The sequence below is a fragment of the Convolutriloba macropyga genome, chromosome 1, assembly GCF_964194025.1.
Source record: "Convolutriloba macropyga chromosome 1, txConMacr16.3, whole genome shotgun sequence".
Lineage (NCBI taxonomy): Eukaryota > Metazoa > Xenacoelomorpha > Acoela > Convolutidae > Convolutriloba > Convolutriloba macropyga.
Window position 1 is genome coordinate 72,055,041 of NC_134468.1, and position 23,863 is coordinate 72,078,903.

The 23,863-nt window shown below is 35.3% G+C and overlaps 3 protein-coding genes across 5 annotated transcripts in view; 2 read left to right on the forward strand and 1 right to left on the reverse strand.

Annotated features, from left to right (window-relative positions):
* LOC142342359 (uncharacterized) overlaps positions 1–23,863 on the reverse strand; it is a 77,728-nt gene that overhangs the window by 40,506 nt on the left and 13,359 nt on the right. The gene's annotated exons all lie outside the window — the stretch shown is intronic.
* LOC142342349 (uncharacterized) overlaps positions 1–23,863 on the forward strand; it is a 337,600-nt gene that overhangs the window by 21,428 nt on the left and 292,309 nt on the right. The window lies entirely within an intron of this gene.
* Positions 6,113–23,863, forward strand: part of LOC142342327 (uncharacterized) — a 53,818-nt gene continuing 36,067 nt past the window's right edge. For 2 of the 3 annotated variants that reach the window (XM_075393628.1, XM_075393636.1), the window contains exons 1-9: positions 6,113–6,555; positions 6,659–6,777; positions 6,835–6,907; positions 6,988–7,562; positions 7,832–7,955; positions 8,048–8,092; positions 15,895–16,067; positions 20,506–20,634; positions 21,949–22,175. In XM_075393628.1, coding sequence (XP_075249743.1) covers positions 6,199–6,555; positions 6,659–6,777; positions 6,835–6,907; positions 6,988–7,562; positions 7,832–7,955; positions 8,048–8,092; positions 15,895–16,067; positions 20,506–20,634; positions 21,949–22,175 — 1,822 coding nt within the window. In that variant the 5' untranslated portion in view covers positions 6,113–6,198. The remainder of the gene's footprint in view (positions 6,556–6,658; positions 6,778–6,834; positions 6,908–6,987; positions 7,563–7,831; positions 7,956–8,047; positions 8,093–15,894; positions 16,068–20,505; positions 20,635–21,948; positions 22,176–23,863) is intronic. The other variant, XM_075393641.1, reaches the window with a different exon arrangement.

A 23,863-nucleotide genomic window follows, 5' to 3' on the forward strand; every position in this document is an offset into this window, starting at 1 on the left:
TATCGGTTACAAATATTCGGGTGGGGGTGCACGATTTCCAAGTCCCAATTTGAAAAAATTGTAGTTCATAGATTCTTTAATGATAAAATTCCTCATATGGCAAAAGCTCAATGAGAATATTTTTTATGATTCCAGACATTTTTATTAAAACACATGTTGTAACAGTGTGCGCTAGGGATCCACCACCTCCCAATTGAAACAAACATCCCAATAAATTTATATCAATTACGAAAAAATATTTTTACCCACGTTATTTGCATATGATACATGTCTTCGCATGAAAATATTTTGTCTTTCGATTTCATTTGAGCTCAAATATTTTTAAACTAATCGTATTCTTTTTGCTTGGAAAAAACAAGCACTCAGTTTTTTTTAATAAAAAAGTAGTTGCAGATGTAATTAAAATGAATCTGGTGACAGATTTGGTTTGATGTTTACATTTAAAAACCAAAAAATTAAAACACAGCATTCAGGCGATGACCATGAAAACAAATGCCTCGATCTCCTAACTTAGCAAAATTTTGAACATCTTGTTGACTTCAGCTTGAACATCTAGTAGACTTCAAATGGACAGTACTAAACAATTGGACGTGTTGTTTTTTAAAGAAATACAGCCCTCGATAGAGTCTACCATTGATAAAAAATTTAGGCCTGCAATTAAAAAAGCCATTTTATAATTATTGTGTCCACTAGCCATTCCAGACAAAAATTGTCCTCTTTCGATATTTTAGTAGCCAAAAAGTGTGCAACTGTGAGTGTGTGTGACGCTATCCGCAACAATTTGGACATTCCTTGTCAACTCACGTATCTCTTTGAGTCCATAAATAGGTTTCATGGTCAGGTTGAGTTTTCGGTTGTAAAAAAATTCATAAAACATTACATGCTTTGAGAGCACATTGACTTGATTTTACAAAATTCGACATTAAAAAAAACAAAGGTCTTGATGGAAAAGTTAACATAATTTTAAAAAACTATCCCCCACCTTGTTGTTTCACAAATTTTTATTCATAGACTCTTTAATGATAAAATTTCTCATATGGCAAAAGTTCAATGAGAATATTTTTTATGATTCCAGACTTTTTTTAACAGTGTTGTCACAGTGTGAGCTAGGGATCTACCACCTCCCAATTAAAATATTCCCAATAAACATCCCAATAAATTTATATCAATTACGAAAATATATTGTAACCCACATTATTTGCATATATGTCTTCGCATGAAAATATCTTGTCTTTCGATTTCATTTGAGCTCAAATATTTTTAAACTAATCGTATTCTTTTTGCTTGGAAAAAACAAGCACTCAGTTTTTTTTAATAAAAAAGTAGTTGCAGATGTAATTAAAATGAATCTGGTGACAGATTTGGTTTGATGTTTACATTTAAAAACCAAAAAATTAAAACACAGCATTCAGGCGATGACCATGAAAACAAATGCCTCGATCTCCTAACTTAGCAAAATTTTGAACATCTTGTTGACTTCAGCTTGAACATCTAGTAGACTTCAAATGGACAGTACTAAACAATTGTACGTGTTGTTTTTTAAAGAAATACAGCCCTCGATAGAGTCTACCATTGATAAAAAATTTAGGCTTGCAATTAAAAAAGCCATTTTATAATTATTGTGGCCACTAGCCATTCCAGACAAAAATTGTCCTCTTTCGATATTTTAGTAGCCAAAAAGTGTGCAAAAATTCTTGATTGGAGTCTGACTCCTATTGAAAACCCAAGCCAAATCTGAAAAAAAGATATGCAACTGTGAGTGTGTGTGACGCTATCCGCAACAATTTGGAAATTCCTTGTCAACTCACGTATTTCTTTGAGTCCATAAATAGGTTACATGGTCAGGTTGAGTTTTCGGTTGTAAAAAACTTCATAATACATTACAAGCTTTGAGAGCACATTGACTTGATTTTACAAAATTCGACAATAAAAAAAACAAAGGTCTCGATGGAAAAGTTAACATAATTTTAAAAAACTATCCCCCACTTTGTTGTTTCACTAACTTTTATTCATAGATTCTTTAATGATAAAATTTCTCATATGGCAAAAGTTTAATGAGAATATTTTTTATGATTCCAGACTTTTTTTAACAGTGTTGTCACAGTGTGAGCTAGGGATCTACCACATCCCAATTAAAATATTCCCAAAAAACATCCCAATAAATTTATAGCAATTACGAAAAAATATTGTAACCCACATTGTTTGCATATATGTCTTTGCATGAAAATATCTTGTCTTTCGATTTCATTTGAGCTCAAATATTTTTAAACTAATCATATTCCTTTTGCTTAGAAAAAACAAGCACTCAGTTTTTTTTAAATAAAAAAGTAGTTGCAGATGTAATTAAAATGAATCTGGTGACAGATTTGGTTTGATGTTTACATTTAAAAACCAAAAAATTAAAACACAGCATTCGGGCGATGACTATGAAAACAAATGCCTCGATCTCCTAACTTGGCAAAATTTTGAACATCTTGTTGACTTCAAATGGACAGTACTAAACAATTGGACGTGTTGTTTTTTAAAGAAATACAGCCCTCGATAGAGTCTACCATTGATAAAAAATTTAGGCCTGCAATTAAAAAAGCCATTTTATAATTATTGTGGCCACTAGCCATTCCAGACAAAAATTGTCCTCTTTCGATATTTTAGTAGCCAAAAAGTGTGCAAAAATTATTGATTGGAGTCTGACTCCTATTGAAAACCCAAGCCAAATCTGAAAAAAAAAGATATGCAACTGTGAGTGTGTGTGACGCTATCCGCAACAATTTGGAAATTCCTTGTCAACTCACGTATCTCTTTGAGTCCATAAATAGGTTTCATGGTCAGGTTGAGTTTTCGGTTGTAAAAAACTTCATAATACATTACAAGCTTTGAGAGCACATTGACTTGATTTTACAAAATTCCACAATAAAAAAAACAAAGGTCTTGATGGAAAAGTTAACATAATTTTAAAAAACTATCCCCCACCTTGTTGTTTCACTAACTTTTATTCATAGATTCTTTAATGATAAAATTTCTCATATGGCAAAAGTTCATTGAGAATATTTTTTATGATTCCAGACTTTTTTTAACAGTGTTGTCACAGTGTGAGCTAGGGATCTACCACCTCCCAATTAAAATATTCTCAATAAACATCCCAATAAATTTATATCAATTACGAAAAAATATTGTAACCCACATTATTTGCATATATGTCTTCGCATGAAAATATCTTGTCTTTCGATTTCATTTGAGCTCAAATATTTTTAAACTAATCATATTCCTTTTGCTTAGAAAAAACAAGCACTCAGTTTTTTTAATAAAAAAGTAGTTGCAGATGTAATTAAAATGAATCTGGTGACAGATTTGGTTTGATGTTTACATTTAAAAACCAAAAAATTAAAACACAGCATTCAAGCGATGACTATGAAAACAAATGCCTCGATCTCCTAACTTAGCAAAATTTTGAACATCTTGTTGACTTCAGCTTGAACATCTAGTAGACTTCAAATGGACAGTAATAAACAATTGGACGTGTTGTTTTTTAAAGAAATACAGCCCTCGATAGAGTCTACCATTGATAAAAAATTTAGGCCTGCAAATAAAAAAGCCATTTTATAATTATTGTGTCCACTAGCCATTCCAGACAAAAATTGTCCTCTTTCGATATTTTAGTAGCCAAAAAGTGTGCAAAAATTCTTGATTGGAGTCTGACTCCTATTGAAAACCCAAACCAAATCTGAAAAAAAAGATATGCAACTGTGAGTGTGTGTGACGCTATCCGCAACAATTTGGACATTCCTTGTCAACTCACGTATCTCTTTGAGTCCATAAATAGGTTTCATGGTCAGGTTGAGTTTTCGGTTGTAAAAAAATTCATAAAACATTACAAGCTTTGAGAGCACATTGACTTGATTTTACAAAATTCGACAATAAAAAAAACAAAGGTCTTGATGGAAAAGTTAACATAATTTTAAAAAACTATCACCCACCTTGTTGTTTCACTAACTTTTATTCATAGATTCTTTAATGATAAAATTTCTCATATGGCAAAAGTTCAATGAGAATATTTTTTATGATTCCAGACTTTTTTTAACAGTGTTGTCACAGTGTGAGCTAGGGATCTACCACCTCCCAATTAAAATATTCCCAATAAAAATCCCAATAAATTTATATCAATTACGAAAAAATATTGTAACCCACATTATTTGCATATATGTCTTCGCATGAAAATATCTTGTCTTTCGATTTCATTTGAGCTCAAATATTTTTAAACTAATCATATTCCTTTTGCTTAGAAAAAACAAGCACTCAGTTTTTTTTTAATAAAAAAGTAGTTGCAGATGTAATTAAAATGGATCTGGTGACAGATTTGGTTTGATGTTTACATTTAAAAACCAAAAAATTAAAACACAGCATTCAGGCGATGACTATGAAAACAAATGCCTCGATCTCCTAACTTAGCAAAATTTTGAACATCTTGTTGACTTCAGCTTGAACATCTAGTAGACTTCAAATGGACAGTACTAAACAATTGGACGTGTTGTTTTTTAAAGAAATACAGCCCTCGATAGAGTCTACCATTGATAAAAAATTTAGGCCTGCAATTAAAAAAGCCATTTTATAATTATTGTGGCCACTAGCCATTCCAGACAAAAATTGTCCTCTTTCGATATTTTAGTAGCCAAAAAGTGTGCAAAAATTCTTGATTGGAGTCTGACTCCTATTGAAAACCCAAGCCAAATCTGAAAAAAAAGATATGCAACTGTGAGTGTGTGTGACGCTATCCGCAACAATTTGGAAATTCCTTGTCAACTCACGTATCTCTTTGAGTCCATAAATAGGTTTCATGGTCAGGTTGAGTTTTCTAACTTCATCATACATTACAAGATTTGAGAGCACATTGACTTGATTTTACAAAATTCGACAATAAAAAAAACAAAGGTCTTGATGGAAAAGTTAACATAATTTTAAAAAACTATCCCCCACTTTGTTGTTTCACTAACTTCTATTCATAGATTCTTTAATGATATAATTTCTCATATGGCAAAAGTTCAATGAGAATATTTTTTATGATTCCAGACTTTTTTAACAGTGTTGTCACAGTGTGAGCTAGGGATCTACCACCTCCCAATTAAAATATTCCCAATAAACATCCCAATAAATTTATATCAATTACGAAAAAATATTGTAACCCACATTATTTGCATATATGTCTTCGCATGAAAATATCTTGTCTTTCGATTTCATTTGAGCTCAAATATTTTTAAACTAATCATATTCCTTTTGCTTAGAAAAAACAAGCACTCAGTTTTTTTTAATAAAAAGTAGTTGCAGATGTAATTAAAATGGATCTGGTGACAGATTTGGTTTGATGTTTACATTTAAAAACCAAAAAATTAAAACACAGCATTCAGGCGATGACTATGAAAACAAATGCCTCGATCTCCTAACTTAGCAAAATTTTGAACATCTTGTTGACTTCAGCTTGAACATCTAGTAGACTTCAAATGGACAGTACTAAACAATTGGACGTGTTGTTTTTTAAAGAAATACAGCCCTCGATAGAGTCTACCATTGATAAAAAATTTAGGCCTGCAATTAAAAAAGCCATTTTATAATTATTGTGGCCACTAGCCATTCCAGACAAAAATTGTCCTCTTTCGATATTTTAATAGCCAAAAAGTGTGCAAAAATTCTTGATTGGAGTCTGACTCCTATTGACAACCCAATCCAAGTCTGAAAAAAAGATATGCAACTGTCAGTGTGTGTGACGCTATCCGCTACAACTTTGGAAGTCCCTTGTCAACTCACGTATCTCTTTGAATCCACAATTAGGTTTCATGGTCAGCTTGAGTTTTCGGTTGTGTTTTCAACCGTTTGATGCGTATTGCCGTCTGTTTGTATCTTGCTCTAAGATTAGTATTGGATCTTTTCCGTTTGTGCCCCCCCAGCTTAGTGGGCGCATATTATTTTATTTGTACCCCCAGACGCACATGCCATATTTTTACATAGCGATTTACTATGTAATGGCACGTGCTCCATAACTGGGGGCGCATAACGTACTGGGGGGCACAAACGGAAAAGATCCTAAGTATTTAATTCAAAGTTCTTCCGCCTTTGCAGACTTGTAGATGTTGGTTTTGGAAATGGTTGGCTTTTGTGAACTTGAAATCAGCTGAGATAAGTTCAATCAGAATAGTAACGAATTTAACGATGTCTGTGAACCCCATTCCTCCTCCCCCGCCATCAGAATGTGGCGATGCTGGCCTGGATTCAGGAATGAACTCACCGGTTATAAGTAGTGCCGCAATCTCTCCTGTGCAGGACAAATTAACATCAAGCGAAGCCAATTCAGGGACCGAACTGCAAACAATTAGCGCTCCTGCTGTTGTACCAGCATCTGTGCCGGGAGCGAATCCTCTAGGCAACAGTAGCGTGATAGCTGGCAGTCGGTCTACCTTAACCGGGACGCCAGTGCCTCAGCCTGGAAATTCAAAAGCTCCAACTGGAGGAAATTTTACCAAAGTTTTATATTATTTTGACGATGTTGAGACCCCTTATCTAATCAAGGTAAATAAGATCGTTATTTTATCGTTATTTTTGTCCTTGATGAAGGACATTTGTATTTCATTAGATGATTCACGCGTATACGAAGTGACTTTGTCCATTTTAGGTCCCATCTTGCAATGAAGCCGCCAATGACGAGCCATCGGTTACTCTGGGTGCTTTTAAAACTGTTGTAAATAAAGCCAACTGCAAATATTTTGTCAAAACCATGGACCAAGAGTTGAGGTATGTCACCAATTAAATTTTTCTTTTGTTCTCTACTTAACCTTTCTCCTGTTTCAGACAAACTGTAAAGGAAGAGGTCATGGATGATAATGCATTGCTACCATTGTATAATGGAAGAATTATTGTTTACGTAAGTTTTTAATATTTGACCTGATTGTGAACAGTTAATGTGTTTGAATATCATAAATTTAATCTCGAGATGTGATTCAGGTCAACAGTATTGAAAATAGCTCCAGTCATGGAGGAGGCGGTGGAAGCCAATCAGGAGGCGCTTTATCCGGCGGCGAGTCAAATGCGCCGCATCATACCTCAAACCGTTTGTCCGGCGGAGCAGGCAGTGGACACGGTGGATCACAGGGTGGAAACCAATTCGGTAACAATAGTGACACAGGATCCCAGTACAATGATATTGGGGATCTGTGGAATACTATGCGAACACCTGCTAGTGGTGGCAACTCCCACATAGGAAATAGGCAACAATCGTATCACATGAAGAACCAACCCTATGGTAAAGGCCGCTATCCACCTGCTCCGCAACCACTGGATGAAGATGATTACACCACTGCTACTGATACAGAATCTTTTGTTCAGCACCCTAAGGGTGGACTTAGAGGGCCACCCCCTTCGGCTATAATGAGGTATGGTCAACAATCGCGTAATTACATGCACTACGATGTTGACATGGGAGGTGCGGGATATGACAGTGGAGCGACCAGCCAGTTCACAACAGATTACGAGAGCAGTTTTATCGATTCGACAACAGATGACGATGAATCTATCTACAGGTAGGGTTGATTATCCTGAAAAATGAACGATTTCTATAGTCACACGTATCAGAGATATTCCAATTTTTAGTGTTCGGTAAATTTTTTGTGAAAATTTTGAAATCAGAAATCCAGGGGTTATTGAAATTATTGGAGGAAAAGTTAGGTGAAAAGATGTTTTCTGTGGCTTCAAACTTAAAAAAGTGAATTAATTTGTAAAAGCATTCTGGCTGAGCAATAATTGTGTTTTGTGTACACGTACTGCTGCTGAAGACTGATTCGTGTTTCAGACTGGCTGGTCCTGGTGGATACGGGGGTGGGGGATATTGGAAGCATCAGCATAAGATGCAGCCTCCTGGAAGACCTAAAAGGCCTCACAGGCCAAGACGGCAGAGGGGACAGCCAGGAACCAGGGTAGGTTTCTGTTTAATTTCAAACTAAAAATGAGTACGATGTCGATTGAACTACTTAATTTAAGAGTTTATTCTGAGCCGTCTCTTTTGTAGATCTACATTGGAGGTCTGCTTCGGATGGTCGAGCCACGCTTATCGGTATCTCTTGCGAATAATTGTGGTCATTTGTGATTCATTTCATGAGGTTTTACGATGATCAGGCTCAAATTGTTTTCATTTAATCATTTTTAAGATTTTAATTTCGTTTTTCTGGCTGGTAGTTCAGAGCAATCTGTGCTGAGCCTCTATAAGGGAAGTGATAAGCAAAAAAAGAATTGAAATACTTGACAATATTACTTGACCTTAAAGATAAGATATATAGTCGCTTTCAAAATGAAAATTTTATCTATGCATTTACAAAAAAATACTTAGGAGGTGCTTTTTTGACAAAACAAAGGTCAGAAATAGCAGGAAACAAACGTCTGGATACTTTTTAACCAATTTTTTAAAAAATTTGTTGGTCAGTTTTATATGCTATGTATTCATCTGATCAATTCAAAGTCTTTTTGGGTGTCGGGCAAAAAAGAGAAGAGTATTCAAAGGACAAAAAAACTGAAAAAGAGCATTTTAAATTTTCGCAAGCTCTGGATCCTCTTGAGTACCCAAATCAGGCGTTTTACTTTCTTATAGTTCAATAGATGTTCAATTGATCCCAAAACAGAGAACTTTATAGAACATGGGAATTAAATTAAACTGAAGATAAACGTTTTTAAACGAAATGTAAAAAAAAACATTTAATCCACCATTTATATGAAATCTTAGATGAATTTTTAAGCTTTTTTATTGCCTTACATATAGTTTATAATTAATTGCTCTTGAACGCATTTCATAGCAATTATTGTAAACGTGTGCGTCTTTTTTATGCAAATTTTTCGCTTGATAGTTTTGCGCATTTCTTCTAGAACATTCTTTGACTTCCCAAGTGACTTTTTCACGCTTTCGTTCATCATTTTTGAGTGATCTCTAGTACTGCGAAGTTTCTAATATAAAATCGGTTGCAGCATAGAAAAGTTTAGGGACCGGTAGCAAAGTGGTTGGTGCGGGTGGCCATGGATCTGGAGATAAGTGGTTCGAATCCCGGAGGGAGCGAGATTTTTTGCACCCATAAAGAAAAATTGATCAATATTAAAGACCATGCATTAAATTGCCTCGCCTGTCGTTCAAGAGCAATTTTTCCGACATTTGTCGGTTTATGTTTTTCTTTGCCAGGTGCAGCATCCAAATTAACAACTGTTACACTCGTTATGTACAAGAAACCCAGGACAATTTTTTTTAGAGAAACAGAGGAAAAGAACCATCTCTTTTTCTGGACTCCCGAACAAATTGTTTAGCGTGCAGAGTGAACTTTTCACGCAAAAAAAGAAGCTAAAAGATTTAATTTTTAAAAAATCAGCTGTATTTGTGATATTCAGTATTTCAATTGAATTTTTAATTGCTCTCGAACGAAGTTCGTAGCAATTATTGTAAACGCGTTGGTCTTTTTCATACGAGTTTTTCTACTTGACCGTTTTTGAGCTTTTATTCTTGAACATTCTTTGACTTCTCATGTGACTTTTTCACACTTTCGTTCATTTTTGAGTGATCTCTGTTGGTCTCACTCCCAAGTAAAGCTTGTTGTTGAAATAGAATCGATTGCAGCCAAGCAACTACCAGGGCGTGATAGCCGAGTGAGCAGTGCTTCTGGTTAGGGTGCGGGAGGTCCATGGTTCGAATCCCGGCGTGTTCAACTATTTTTGCGCCCATAAAGAAAAATTTATCTAGGCTACAGTCCTTGAATTAAATTGCATCGCCTGTCGTTCGAGAGAACTTCTTCTGACATTAGTCGGTTTATGGAATTGAAACTTTACAGAATTCACCAAACATGAGGTATATGAGAGACCAGAAGAAAATAGTGGTGATAAAGCAGGAAACTCGATAAGCATTTCATTGTTCCTGATGCTTCAAGTGTCTTTTGAATGTTGGCTTCCGGTTGACCACCATTTTCAGCAAACAAAGAAATATGAAAAAATTGAAGTTAACATCAGTATATTGTTGCGCAAAAACTTTGTATACTTCCTCATTGTATCCTTTTGTCATTTTGTGTTATAAACAAGTAAAAAAACAGAAATTGTTTTTTAATGGACATTCAAAAACAATACGTAAGGAAAGGCAACCACTCGAGGAAAAAACGGAAAAAATATTTTTCTTCTTCCCGTTCCTTTCTTCAGACTTAAATTGACTTCGATTTTTGCGTTGTTCAAATGGTTTCATTTTGATTAGCAGTCGAATTTCATAGAATTTCTTTAGCAGTCATTTATTTTTTCACTTCTGATAATAAAAATGTCAAAGGGTAGAGAAATTATTTTTCAATTGCTGTAAAATACTTCCAAAATTAAGTCTCTCATTTAATAAAGCACCATATTGCATTTTCTGAGGAGCTGCTTTTTTATTTATCTTTATAAAGAATGTTGTAAGGTTGTTCTGAAAAAAGTATTTTTAAAACTAATAGTTAAAGGAACGCTTCCTCTTAGATCAAAGAAAACTTTTCGATTGTCTTGAGACGTATGTTGGAACATTTTGTGCAACGCATAGTCTCGCAGTAGCATTGTTATTAGTTGTGGTCGAATGTAAATTATAGAGCGAGTGGATTCTCGAGTCCTCCGGCTGTTTTTCGATTTGTTGGCTTTTCGATTTTTGATACGACAATCTGATCACTCGCAAAGTAGTCAGCAGATACTTTTTTGCTACCACTCAATTCCTAGTTCATGTGTGCGGCTGTTGCATGAATTTTTGCATGCGCTCTTTGTTTCCTCATGTGATAAGTTTTTGTTAGTATACTTGACTTTCCTCACTCAATAAAATGACTTTAAAAATGACTTTTACCTCACTCAATAAAATGAGTGTTAATTGTATTAGGCGATGTTTGTAGCAATTGTATTAGTGCTGTGGTCTGCTTTATGCAATATTGCACTTGACCATTTTTTCTCCGACCTATTTGATTTTTCGTCCTCAAAAACCTGATAAACTGTTAGCGCTTGGAGGGCATTAAGTTCTCTTAGAGCCCTAAGCCTAATTGTACACCAAGATTGCGATTCACCAAAAAGGGCGGTTCTAAATCTTAGAAATTTGACCCCCTCAGTCACCCCCACCCCACCAACCGCCATCCGGCGCCTCCCCCATCATCCCTTTCCCCTCAACGCTCCCATTAACCACACTCATCACTTGTCGATTTTAACCCCCTCTCATAGCCTTCGCAACCCTGCCCCATCGCTTGACCCCCCCCCCCCCCCAACGCTTGCCCCCTCTCACACACTCCAGTCACTCCTACTGCTATTATTCTTAAGCCCCAGCTAGTTACTACTGATGCCAAGCGCTCGCTGGTCGCTAGAGAGCAATTCGTCTGACTTTAGTGGGTTATGTTTTCGATTTTTTTTATCTGATTTTTTCTAAATGGTCACGATTTTCACGTTTGACTCCTGACTTATTTCACTCACTGTTTCAACTGAATGGACTTTAAATTCTTTCATGCATTGATTCACGCAATATAGTGAATACGATCAACCGATGGGATAAACCGATAAAGCCCGCTCATTAAGTCATTGAGAATTAGGTTATCAAAGATAATTATAGTGTTTGCTAGCGATATTAAGCTTATTAGCTTTCAGTTCAGAAGCTGAATTAAATATTGTTTTAGAATCTAACTCAAACTTCACGCTAAATTCGAACTTTTTTGACACTGAAGAAAAAAACAGAAAAAAATTCAGTCAATTTGTCTCTTCTTTTTCTGTTTCAATCCCGATGTGCATCAAGCGCGTGAACGGCGGCTATTTTCCGGCAATCCGCCGGCTATGTCCGATTTCTTGATTTAAAAAGAGGAAGGAATTTGGAAAGGCCACGAACCGTAGTAAAAGGAGGCGCTCATTAGCGACAGGACGGTGTTATCAAATTTCTTTCTGGTTTGCGCAGTTCCGGGTTAGGAGGAGCAGGATGTTTTGTCACTGTATTGGAGAAGAGATAAGAAAATGACTGTGCCAACAACCCAGTAGCTTAGAACTTGGTTTACAAACATATCGAAGCAAGACTCGGTTTTTTTTTCAAGAAATATTTTGAAAATACGGATACGGCTTTTGAGCGAAAAAGGGGTCACCTTAGTCGACATTTTTTAAATATAAATATCTTAAGAAGAAAAGGCGTAGGCGAGGAAGGGTTTTGCATTTAACAGGTATTTAGAAAAAATTGGATGAAAATAACAACCTGAGAGCCAACCTTTGTTTAGGAGAATTTGCTCCACCATAGTCAATAATTCTATTTCAAATCACTGCGCAAAAGACTGTCATGACCCGAAAAAATTTTAATCTTGAAAAGTGAAGTTTTTGTCTTGCCAAAAAATTTTTGGAAGCAATTTAAGAAATTAATAAAAGCTGCAATTTTGATAAACTGCAAGAAACCGAAAATTGCTAATGGTAATAGCTTGGGGTTTTTAAATTTATTAATTGCTCTCGAACGAAGTTCGAAGCAATTATTGTAAACAGGGTTTTTTAATGCAAACGTTTTGCTGGACCGTTTTCTTATATAACATTTTTTATTTCGCTTTTCGATTGTATTTTTCTTGCTTGAATTTTGATTTTTTAGTTTTTTGTCGGTTTATATTTTGTTCATTATCGAATTTATGTAAATGTTTGCTACATTGTTTTTAAAACAAAAACAGAATCGTCTTTTTAGTAACTACGATTTTATAAAAGTCTATTGAATTGTGAATTAGGATACGTCAAACATTCTTTTACACATTGGCTGGGTTCTGTTCTGGTTTCAATTGCTATGTTTTTCAACTCGTCTTCAATCTTATTGAGCTTCTCGTTCGCTATTCCAAATTCTTAACGCAGCAGTTTTTAGTTTTTGTGTCGACTCAGTAGCTGCATTGGGATGTGGCTTTTTGTTTTCCCTTCAAATTGATTTTTTTAATTCAATTGTGAGACCAGTGATTGATCATACTTGATTTATATCACTAAGAAAGTTACTAACTTCTGCTGCTGTTTAATAATTGAATGGCAATAATAATCTTATTGAAGGTCTATTAGCCGCCCTCATCTTGTCAGCTGGCCTATTTTTTATTGAAATTTATTTATTTTTATTTATTTAATTGAAATTAATAAATTATTTATTTATTTATTTATTAATAAATTTTTTTATTTAATTGAAAGAATTTGAATCGTATCGGGCCTCCGTCTTTTTCAGATATGTTCACACACTTTCATAATTTTTGAAGTCAAATTTGAGTGATGATTTTGCTCACGCCGCAGCAGGAAGTGGAGCCAAAAACCGGGTGATTTTGCTGCGTACAATTTTACTCCAGTTTAAAGTTTACGAATGTTCAAATGCGGCTTTTTGACTTTTTTTTCTGTTTTTTGCCTGATTTTTTTTCAAAAATGGTTTTCCAATTCATTCAGTCTCTTCCAGGTTTATTTTCTGCTTAGTCAATGAAAATTCTTTGAATTGTACTTCAAGACTTGTCCTGCTATGTTTTTTATTCGCTTTACCTTTTGATCTCTTTTTTCGTTTTACATTTCACGATTTTAACGTTTGACTTCTGACTTACTTCACTCACTGTTTCAACTGAACGGATTTTAAATTCTTTCATGCATGGATTCACGCAATGTAGTGAATACGGTAAACCGATAAAGCCCGGTCATTAAGGCATTGAGAAATAGGTTATCGAAGTGCGTTAGAAAGTTTGCTAGATGATATCGGTTTTAAGTTTATTCGCTTGCAGGTCAGAAGCTGAACGAAGTATTTTCTTAGAATATAACTAAAACTGCACGACAAATTAGAACTTTGACACTGAAAAGAAAACAGAAAAAAATGGGTCAATTGATCTCATCTTTTTTCTTTTTCAATCCCGATGTGCATCAAGCGTGTCAACTGCGGCAATTTTCCGGCAATCTGCCGGCAATGTTAAATGGTTTTCCAAATTCGATCTTTGTCATTCATTGTTCTTGTTTTTGTTTAGTCTATGGAAATTCTTTAATTTGAATTTCAGGACTTCTCCTGTTATGCTTTTTATTTCGTCAAGCAAACTTATTGAGTTCTCTAGCCTAGTTTTTTTCTTTGATCATTCTGCTGTGATTTTACACTGCAGTTATTCAGCAAAGCAATACAAAATGAACAGAGTCAGTATTTAAAGCGAAATCAGAATTAGAAACGGAGTTAACTCATAAAGTCCGGTTTTAGATGCCAGCTACTTAAACTTTGTTCTGATAAGTCTTACCTTCTGTTGCCATCTGCAATCTTGGTATTGATACTTTTCTTTTTTTAATAGCTGCACAGCGATAGCTGGGGCCGTTAATGCGCTTCTCTTGGTTTTTTCATTTCGTCACGGTTTTTGTTACGGCCATATGACGTCACAACCACTTCAAATCTGCTTTTTATTCATTCGTTCATGCAATTTCAACTGAAGTGCGTGCGTTACATCATTTTTCGCTCCTAGTGCAGAGTGTTTTTTGTTCATTCGCTTGATTAAATTTTTGGTCACACTTGACTTACCTCACTCTCAAAAATGACTTGCTCACTTTGAAATCGACTTATATTTACTTTAATTCAAAGAGATAAGGTCAAATGGGTGTATGTCACTCTAAATGAAAGTTTATTGATAGCAGCTAATAGAGGCTGCAAAAATTTGAACAGATTTTTAATCAAAACATGACATATCAGCGTTCAATGACAAGACGAATTTTTGGTCTGTCTTTACTGTTTTTTTTTTTTTTGAGACTGCAGATCTACAAATCTATTGCGGCTATTCTCTGGCAAGCTGCCAGCTATGTTCTTCTCAGGAAACAGGAGTATCTAACTGCAAAGTCCAATTTAAAAAACAGGCACTTCAGAAAAGAATTTTGAAATCAATTATCCAGCAATGGCCGGGTGTTAATTTTTTACATTGTGTTAGAATTTTTAAAAATTTAAATCAGAAATTTGAAATATTTTTTTTTGTCTTTCATACTTTTCTCTCGGCTTTCAGTGGAGCAGACTTCGTTTGATTTTGGACAGGCTTGGTCTGTTTTATGTCAGTTTATTAGTCTTTGTTGGTTTGATGCGGGACTGACTTATGATTTTGCTAGCAGGTTTAGTTGGATAACAATGGCATTTTGTTAATATTTTATCGATTTATTAAATTCGATATTCTGAACTATCAGTCATACAATGCAATTAAATGACATTGTTTGTCCTTTGAAGAAAGCTCGTTTCAGACAATTGCATTAATAAGCTATCGTTCTAGTAATCCTCGCGGACATAACGTGTTTTTTTTATCGAATTAACTCGCGGACATAACGTGTTTTTTTTATCGAATTAAGAATGATCTTAAAAGAACCTATTGATAATGGAAAATGTTCATTTAAGAAAGCTAATGTGGTGGCTGACAGCCGGTTTTTGTAATGAAATCTATGCTATACAAACGAAATGAGCTATCAAATAACTGCGAGCTAACGTCTTTTTACGGTAGTTTCCGAATTTTCTGTAATGTTTTGGAAGCTGCATGGTAAATTTTCTCGCAATTCTGCATGAATTGTAGCGCTTGGTTTTTCGTTGAAGGCTTCAATATCGTGGACACTCGCATATCATTTCTTTTTTAAGTCTGAGAGAAGTTATTTGAATTCTGGAAATGGTAGGTCGCGCCTAATAATGTTACCGATTGAATCGATTTTTTCCTCCCCTGTACAAAATCTTATTTGTTTTTCATACTTGCATGTGAGCTACCTAATGCCTTCTTTTTTTCCTGATAAAAGTTTAAAGTTTGTACAGTCTAATACGAGGTGGGATTTGGACCGTTACAATTTTTAAGTGATTATAGGGGGTTAGAAACAGAAATTATGCGCGTTTATATTCTACATAGGGGACTATGCAAAATGTTGACCGGCTTGTGTTTACAGGCTTTGGCACCCTCCATAATGAGCAGTATAACTGACTCATGTTCCTCGCTCAACCTTCAGACAGTCGTGATCAACATGGACTCCTCCAAACACCTCGGAATCAGCATAGTAGGTCAGAGTACAAACGATGGAGCGGGCGATGGAGGAATCTATGTTGGGGAGATTACGAGAGAGTAAGTTGCGAAATGTGATATTTGTGGACATGGTTTCTAAGTTATTGATTTCTTAGTTTCAATGTCTTTAGGTGAAAACACTCTTATTAAGAGAGGCTATCTCTGTTAGCAACTATGAAAACCCAATTTATTGATAAAAGTAGCATCCTGTTATGTTCAGTTAGTTACTATTGTTTTGTATTTGTCAACTCTCCGAAAACGGTGTCAATTATCGTGTCTTTTACGTGTTCTCTGCGTAAGACTATCATTCAGAGCTTCAAGAATAGAAATTCAACTAAGTTATATTGTTATATTTGTACCCAAGGAGTGATAATAATTGCTCTCAAAAGAGTTTCGAAGCAATTATATTAGTCCTGTTGGTCTTTTTTGATAGCCGCACAGCGATAGCTGGGGCTATTACCGGCCTTCTCTTGGTATTTTTTACAATTCCAAGAATTCGAATTTTATTGGGGCGCTTTGTTTTTTTAATTGCTCTTGAACGCAGTTCATAGCAATTATTGTAAACGTGTCTTTTTTATGCAAATTTTTTGATTGACAATTTTGCGCGTTTCTTATAGAACATTCTTTGACTTCTCAAGTGACTTTTTCACGCTTTCGTTCATCATTTTTGAGTGATCTCTAGTGCTCCGAAGTAAGCTTGTTGCTAATTTTAAATCGGTTGCAGCATAGGAAAATTAAGTGACTCGTAGCGCAGAGGTTAGTGCAGGTGGCCATGGATAGGGAGGTCAGAGGTACGAATCCCGGTGGGGTCGAAGTTTTTTGCACCCATGAAGAAAAATTGATCTATACTAAAGACCGTGAATTAAATTGCCTCGCCTGTCGTTCAAGAGCAATTCTTCCGACATTTGTCGGTTTATGTTTTTAAGATGTGTTCACACACTTTTCAATGATTTTGATCTTTCAAACCGGGATAATCAGGTAAAGCCCAGCGGGCATTAAGTTTCATTAGCGGCCCAAAATGGGCTTTAGTAGTCCTTCAAGTGCTTAGATTGGTGCAGCTGGGGATGGCCTTAATATAAGGTTAAAAGGTAATTTTAAGGAGTTTTTGGGCTCAAAATGGTTCAATTTTCATGTTGTTTGTGATTTTTGAGTTTTTTTTTATTGATTAGTCTTAAATTGGTTTCTAATTTTTGGTTTCATAATATTTTTGTCATTAGTTTTGAGTAACAATAGATTTTTTTTTTGATAAAATCTGCAATTTTTTTACGGCTTCCTAAAGTTTTCCTCAATTTTTGATATTTTTCCATTCTCAAGTGCCAGAAAACCTATAGCACGGTGTGACGAAAAATTACTGCATAGTTGTTAGTTTCAATGGATTTGCTTTTAACAATTTAAGTTTTTGAATTTTAGAAATTTTTTGATAAAATTTGCAAATTTTTTCAAGGTTTTTTAAACCATTTGTCTTTTATTCAGTTTTTCTTGCCTCAGTAGCCAGGTAATTTCATCCAGGGTTTGATAGTATGTCATTAAATAGTTACTAGGGGCAATTGAATGGTTTTCAACTTTTTTATTGAACAGAATTTAACTGAGATACAGAATTGATTCTGAAGATATTAATATTACATTTGTCAGCAATATTTCATTAAAATTTGCAATTAGTTTTATTTTAAATTTTTTGGTCATTTTCGAGTTAATCGATCTTCAAGGGCCAATGAATTTTCTCAGGTCTTTTAGTTTTAATAGTGGACCAATTGCAGAAACAATATTTGGCTTTGATCATATTTTTGAAGTAGGTATATTTAAAGGGATCATGTTTTGCCTTAGGGGTAAACGCTTCAAAAGTTTTAGCAATGAGTATATTTGTGTTTAGCTTGTTTTTAGTTTTTTTCAGATGATTTTGTTTGTGTTTTGGCTGGCATTGTTCAATTGATCTGTTGACCAGGTAGAGTACTTCTAAGTTTTTCATTCATTTCTTTTAATTGTATTTCAGAACTTGTCCTGCTACGTTTTTATTTCGTCGTGAAGATTTTTGTTACCATCATATGCCGTCACAACCTTTTCGAATGTGCTTTTTGTTCAATCTTTCATGCAATTTCAACTGAAGTGCGTGTGTGATGTCATTTTTTTGCTCTTAGGGGAGCGAGTTTTTTTGTTCATTCGCGTGATTGAGTTTTTGGTCACGCGTGACTTACCTCACTCTCAAAAACTATTTCCGCACTCTGAAATAGACTTTTATTTTCTTTAATTCAACGAGATAAGGTCAAGTGAATGTGTGTCACTCTAATTGATGGTTATTTGAGAGGAGCTAATAGAGGCAGCAAAAACTTATACAGATTTTTAATCAAAATATAACATTCTCAGCCTACAATGAAAAGACTATTTTTGGTCGGTTTTTGCTACTGTTTTTTTGAGACTGCAGGTCTACAAAGCTATTCCGGCTTTTTTGGCAATCTGCCTGCTATGTTTAATGCGATTTTTTGCTTGACCGATTTTTCGTGTGTCCCATTTGACTTTTCGTCCTTAACGGGATAAACAGTTAGCGCAAAGCGCGCATTAAGTTTCATGAGGCCCTTAGCCGCGTTTAGTTGTCTTTCAAGTGCTTCGTGTGAAGCTACTAGGAAGGCCGTAGGTTAAGGTAAAAAGGTCACTTTTAAGATTTTTTGATCCAAAAATGTTGCAGAAAATGTTGCATTTTTTTTGTCATTTTCGATTGTTTGTTGGACCAGTCTAAAATTGTTAAAATTGAGGCTGGTTAAAGTTGATAAAGGTCCTTTACAAGACATAAGCACTTTTCCTGGCCGTTTTAGGAGCTATAAGTTTGGTAATCCAAACAAAAGCACGCAAATTCATACTAATGTTAACACTTTTTTTTCAAGCTTTTTGAAAGTGGCATTTTTTATTTTTTTCAGCCATACGTAGTAAGTAACTTGCTTGAGGGCTCGACAATATATAAACTGAATAGTTTTTTAGGGGTAATGGAATGGATTTCAACATTTGAACATCACGAAGATTAGCATTTTTTGACAACTCTTGCAATTTTATTTTTTTTGACGTTTGTTGTCATTACTGAAGTGTTTCCAGCCCCAGGGACTAGAAAACCTCCTTAAGGTTTTGATAGTATGTAACTAAAAACATTGTATTGGCCATGGAATAGTTTTCACATTTGCATTATCTGAAATTTTTGCAATTGTTTCCAAAATTTTCAATATTTGTCTTTTTCTGAGTTTAACGACCATTCCTGGCCAACGAAAATTTGTAAGTCCTGGAGATGGGTTACTTAACAGAACTTCCGAGAAAAAAGTTGTTTTTAACTTTTTTTACCGCGAAGTTGAAAACTTTTGTTTTTAATTTCGCCTTTTTCATTTTCTTTATGATTTCTTTACTAACAGGGCTAGAAAACTAGAAGTTGCAGGGTCGAATCCCATCATGGAAAACATTCCTCTCTCTCTCTCTCTCTCTCTCTCTCTCTGTTGGTTAGGGTTTCTTTCCTTCTCTCGTTCACGTTTTATCTCTCTCTCTCTCTCTCTCTCTTTGTTGATGCCCCACTTCAGCTGCTGTTATGTGGCGTAATGTCATCATCTCTGATCCTCATTAACAATGAGTTATTGTATAAATATTTTTATCGTAAATGACCTAACAGGCACTTTTTACGAAATCGTTGTTAATTGTTCTCAAAATTTCAAAAGCAATTTGTAGCAAATACAATAATCCTATTTGTCTCTTTTATGCAATTTTTCGCTTGGCCGATTTTTCCTCTGACCCATTTGACTTTGGTCTTCAGAAACGGGATAAAGAGATAGCGCCAAGTTTGCATAAAGTTCTCTTAGAGCCGTTCAGCCCACTAGTCTTCAAGTATGCGATTAACAGAAACTGTTTTGGAGACTTATACTTATGGTGTGAAGTGCGGTTCTTAGAAATTGATCTCACACCCCCGCTGCGCTCACTTTACGCCCCTTCAATCAATCTAAAGCTAGCCTCACTAAACCGTGGCTAAGAGCAATTCGACCGACGTTAGTGGTTATGTTCAATTATGTTTGTAGTTAAATCAGAAACGTACTTTTGAAAAAAGTTATTTTGCCTTACTCAGCAGTTGCCTTTGTACCCAACACTTGAGTGCACGAATTCTCATGTCGGGGGTACTAAGTCGCACCGGCCAGGAAGATTTTTGATTGGTTGTGGTTTACAGCCAACCGCTTGCATGTCGTTAGAGAGCAATTCTTTGGATTTCAGTGGCTGAGAAATTACTTTATGAAGTTCCTAACCCCCCCCCCCCCCCAATTAAATTTGAAGGTTTGGAGAAATATAATATGAAATTTGGGCATAATCTGCTCACATTTTATATTAATAATCCCCAGGTGCCTGTCTGCCTTGAGTCAAATCCAAGTTCTTTTCTAAGTCAAAACGGGGATTTTGGCGAAGCCAGATTTTACCGTTTTCCAGCTTGCGTGCGTAATGTTGGTTGTTTTTTATGTTGTTTAATGGTGTTGTTGTGCTATAGTGGAGCGGTGTACCAGGAGGGATCAATTGACCCGGGAGATTTGATCATCCAGGCCAATGACACGCCTTTCACTAACATGTCCAACGATGACGCAGTCAAGGTCCTCCGAGACCTCGCCAAGAAGCCAGGGTCAGTACAATTATCGCACAATCATTTCTATTCTACAAAAACATGGTCCAGAAAGGCCTAATAAAATTTATTTTGGAAAAATTCTTCTTATTTTGAAGCTGAATATGGGTGCGCTTATGTTGCACCATGCAAACATGCGTTCTGGTTGATATGCCTGTTTCTTAGATGGTGGTGACAGGAATTTACAATTTAATATCTTGGTTTACAGTTTGGACAGGCTTTTGAGCTGGAAACAAATTTTGGAACAATTAAAGCTTCGGTGCATCTATTTTTAGACATCTTGAAAGATTTCTGGAATTAGTGCAATTTTTAATCAGTCAGTTTAATTGTGAAATGTTTTTGCAACTGTCAATAGTTATGGAAACACAATATAGGAGAGCTTTAATGAGATAATTTGTCGCCTTGATTCTTAATAATTGGAGCCATAGTTAAGACTGGTTTAATAGTTAGTCTGAATTGTAAATAGCGTCTGGACATGCCATGGAGACGATGCATCGTATCTCGGGCGATAGATTAGTTTCGATTTGTTTGACCTAACTGTGGTTCTCGAAGCATCTGAGTTTGTCTATTATGCTTCTGGGTTGGGATTGATAATGTGGAGCAACTTTATAGATCAAGTTTGTTCATGTCAAAGTTGACAGATCAGTTGTTTACTTATTAACTGCCACTCAGTTTAAATCTATCCCATCCCAGCAGATATACTGTGAGTTTCATGTTCAATTATGGTCATTACAAAAACATGCGGCAGTGTTCTAACAGTCTGCTAATTTTTATTGGACGTGTCGTTGTTCGAGTGTTGTTTATGACCACAATTATTCAACTTTACTTAGGATGGATTCACACTTGGAGAATTTTTATTTAGCGAGATATCTATACTAATGGCAAAACATCAGAGGGTGATGCGGAGTATAATGTTCTATTTATAAGCTTGAACGCTTTATTCAAAGTGTACGTCGAAAAATGTTGAGCGATTTCTCTGAAAAGCTGTAATCTAATTTGAATGAGATTGTAGAAATGGCGGTCTCAAGACAAAAGTTAGCTGAGAGTAAAAATTGAGTAAAAAAATATTGAGAGTAAAAGGAGAGTTCTATGATGCAAAATAGACTGGTTGCTGGATTTTGTAGAACGATGTTCCTTCTTGGGTAATCATCTACGACTGAAAATGAGCTGGAGTAATCGATATACTATCAGCTCATTACAACCAAGAGAATAATATGATCTTTTCGATTATTGCCCCTATAGTGCCTGGTATGACATGATTGGCCCTTTTTGAAAAGAGCAAAGATCCGAATGAGTATGTTGTATATATTTTAGGCCATTGAAACTCGTGGTAGCCAAACTGTGGAACTCGGATCCAGCTGGGTTTGATGGAGACGGTGGAGGATTTGGCAGTCCAGAGTACTACTCTATGGAGCCTCGCACAGATCTCCCCTTGCACCCAATAGACCCGGCCAGCTGGGTGGAGGCATCCAGAATAGCAACTCTCAACGGCACTGCTCTCAGTCCGGCTGTCACATCTGACGAGGGGGGTTCGGAGATCGGTAATTTTTACTTTAAGTAATTGCCCCGCACCCTCCAGTAGAATAAGACCCTTTCCAGTTGATAATTTTATACCCGTAGATAGCAAACCAGTGTCACCGCAAAAACGCAGACTCGTTGAACCACTTGTTTGCTCACAAGTTTTTGCTCACGTACGATAGGAGAAAGACCACGCCTTCTGTCTTTCATAATTGATGTACGTCTTGAGGCTTAAAGGAAAGACTTATCGTGACTCAAAACCCCACTCGTGGAGCAAAGTTAAGAAGCCATTGATTGTTGTAGATAGTGATAAGTTAACTGGTTGTTGCATTAGGGGTCCTTTTGATTAATAGCCGCCCTCATCTTCTCAGCCGGCTATTATTGCGCTCGTATTTTTACAATCCAAGAATTGGATTGTATTGGTGCTGTCTTTTTTTTTTATTTTTGTAAGATGTTTTCACACCTGTTTTCATGACTTTGAGCTTTCAAAACGGGATAAACAGGTAAAGTTCAGCGGGCATCAAGTTTCATTAGAGGAGGCCCGCGTTTAGTAGTCCCTCAAGTACTCAGAATGGTGAAGCTACTGGGAAGGCCCTAATTCAATGTTAAAAGGTCATTTTTGAGCCTAAAATATTGAAACTTTTTGCACTCTTTCCTTTTTTGGATTTTTTGTTAGACCAGTCTGAAATTGAGGTTTATTAAAGTTGATAAAGGTCCTTTGGAAGACGTAATTGCTTTTTACGGCCACTTTAAGCGCTATATCTATTGCTACTCCAAACTTAAACACGGTTTTTATACTAATTTTTTCAAATTTTTTGAAAATTTGTCATTTTTTGTGTTGTTTAAGACTTTGATGTCAAAAAAGCTCCTCTGGTGTTTAATAATAGGTTATTGCATAGTTTCTAGTGGTAATGAAGTGGTTTTAAACATTTTCACTTTATGAATTTTGCCAATTTTTTAAAATCAAACTTGGTTTTTTTTTCAAATTTTCCGACATTTATTGTCACTATTCAAGTTAGTTTTCCAGCTCCAGGGGGCAAGAAGCCTCATCTAGTGTTTGCTAACAGTTTACTGAGAATATTTTTTGGCCATGGAATGGTATTCAACATTTTAATATCTTTTCCAATTTTTTGATAAAGTTGCAATTTTTTTTAATTTTTTTAAATTTTTATTCAGTGGCCAGAGAACCTCCTATAGGGTTTGCTAGTATGTTACTACATAGTTTCTAGGGGCAAGAAATTATTTTCCATTTTTTTAATTTTGCAATTGTATGGAGTTTTTTAAATAAAGCCTGCAATTTAAAATTTTTGATTGTTCTCAAATTTCTCAATTTTTTTGTCATTCTCTGAGTTGAACTATCTTTACTGGCCAACGAAACTTTTTAAATGTTGTAGACGGTTTACAAAACAGAACTCCAGAGTCAAAAAAATGTTTTGACTTTTTTATAGCCCTATATTTGGAAATTTTCTTTAAATTTTCTCTTCTCAGTTTCTTGATGCATTTGTCATATTTGTCCAGTTTATCTACTTTTAGTGGCAGATTCATCTCGTTTAATGTTTTTGCTTGAGTTAATGAGTATTTTGAAATGAGTCATATATGGCCTTCAAGTTAAAAGCTTCATTCAAGGGTTTTAGCAATGATCGTTTTTTTGGTTAGTTTTGTTTGATTCTTTAAGTTTCTCAACTTTTGAGATTTTGTCTTGTTGGCTGGG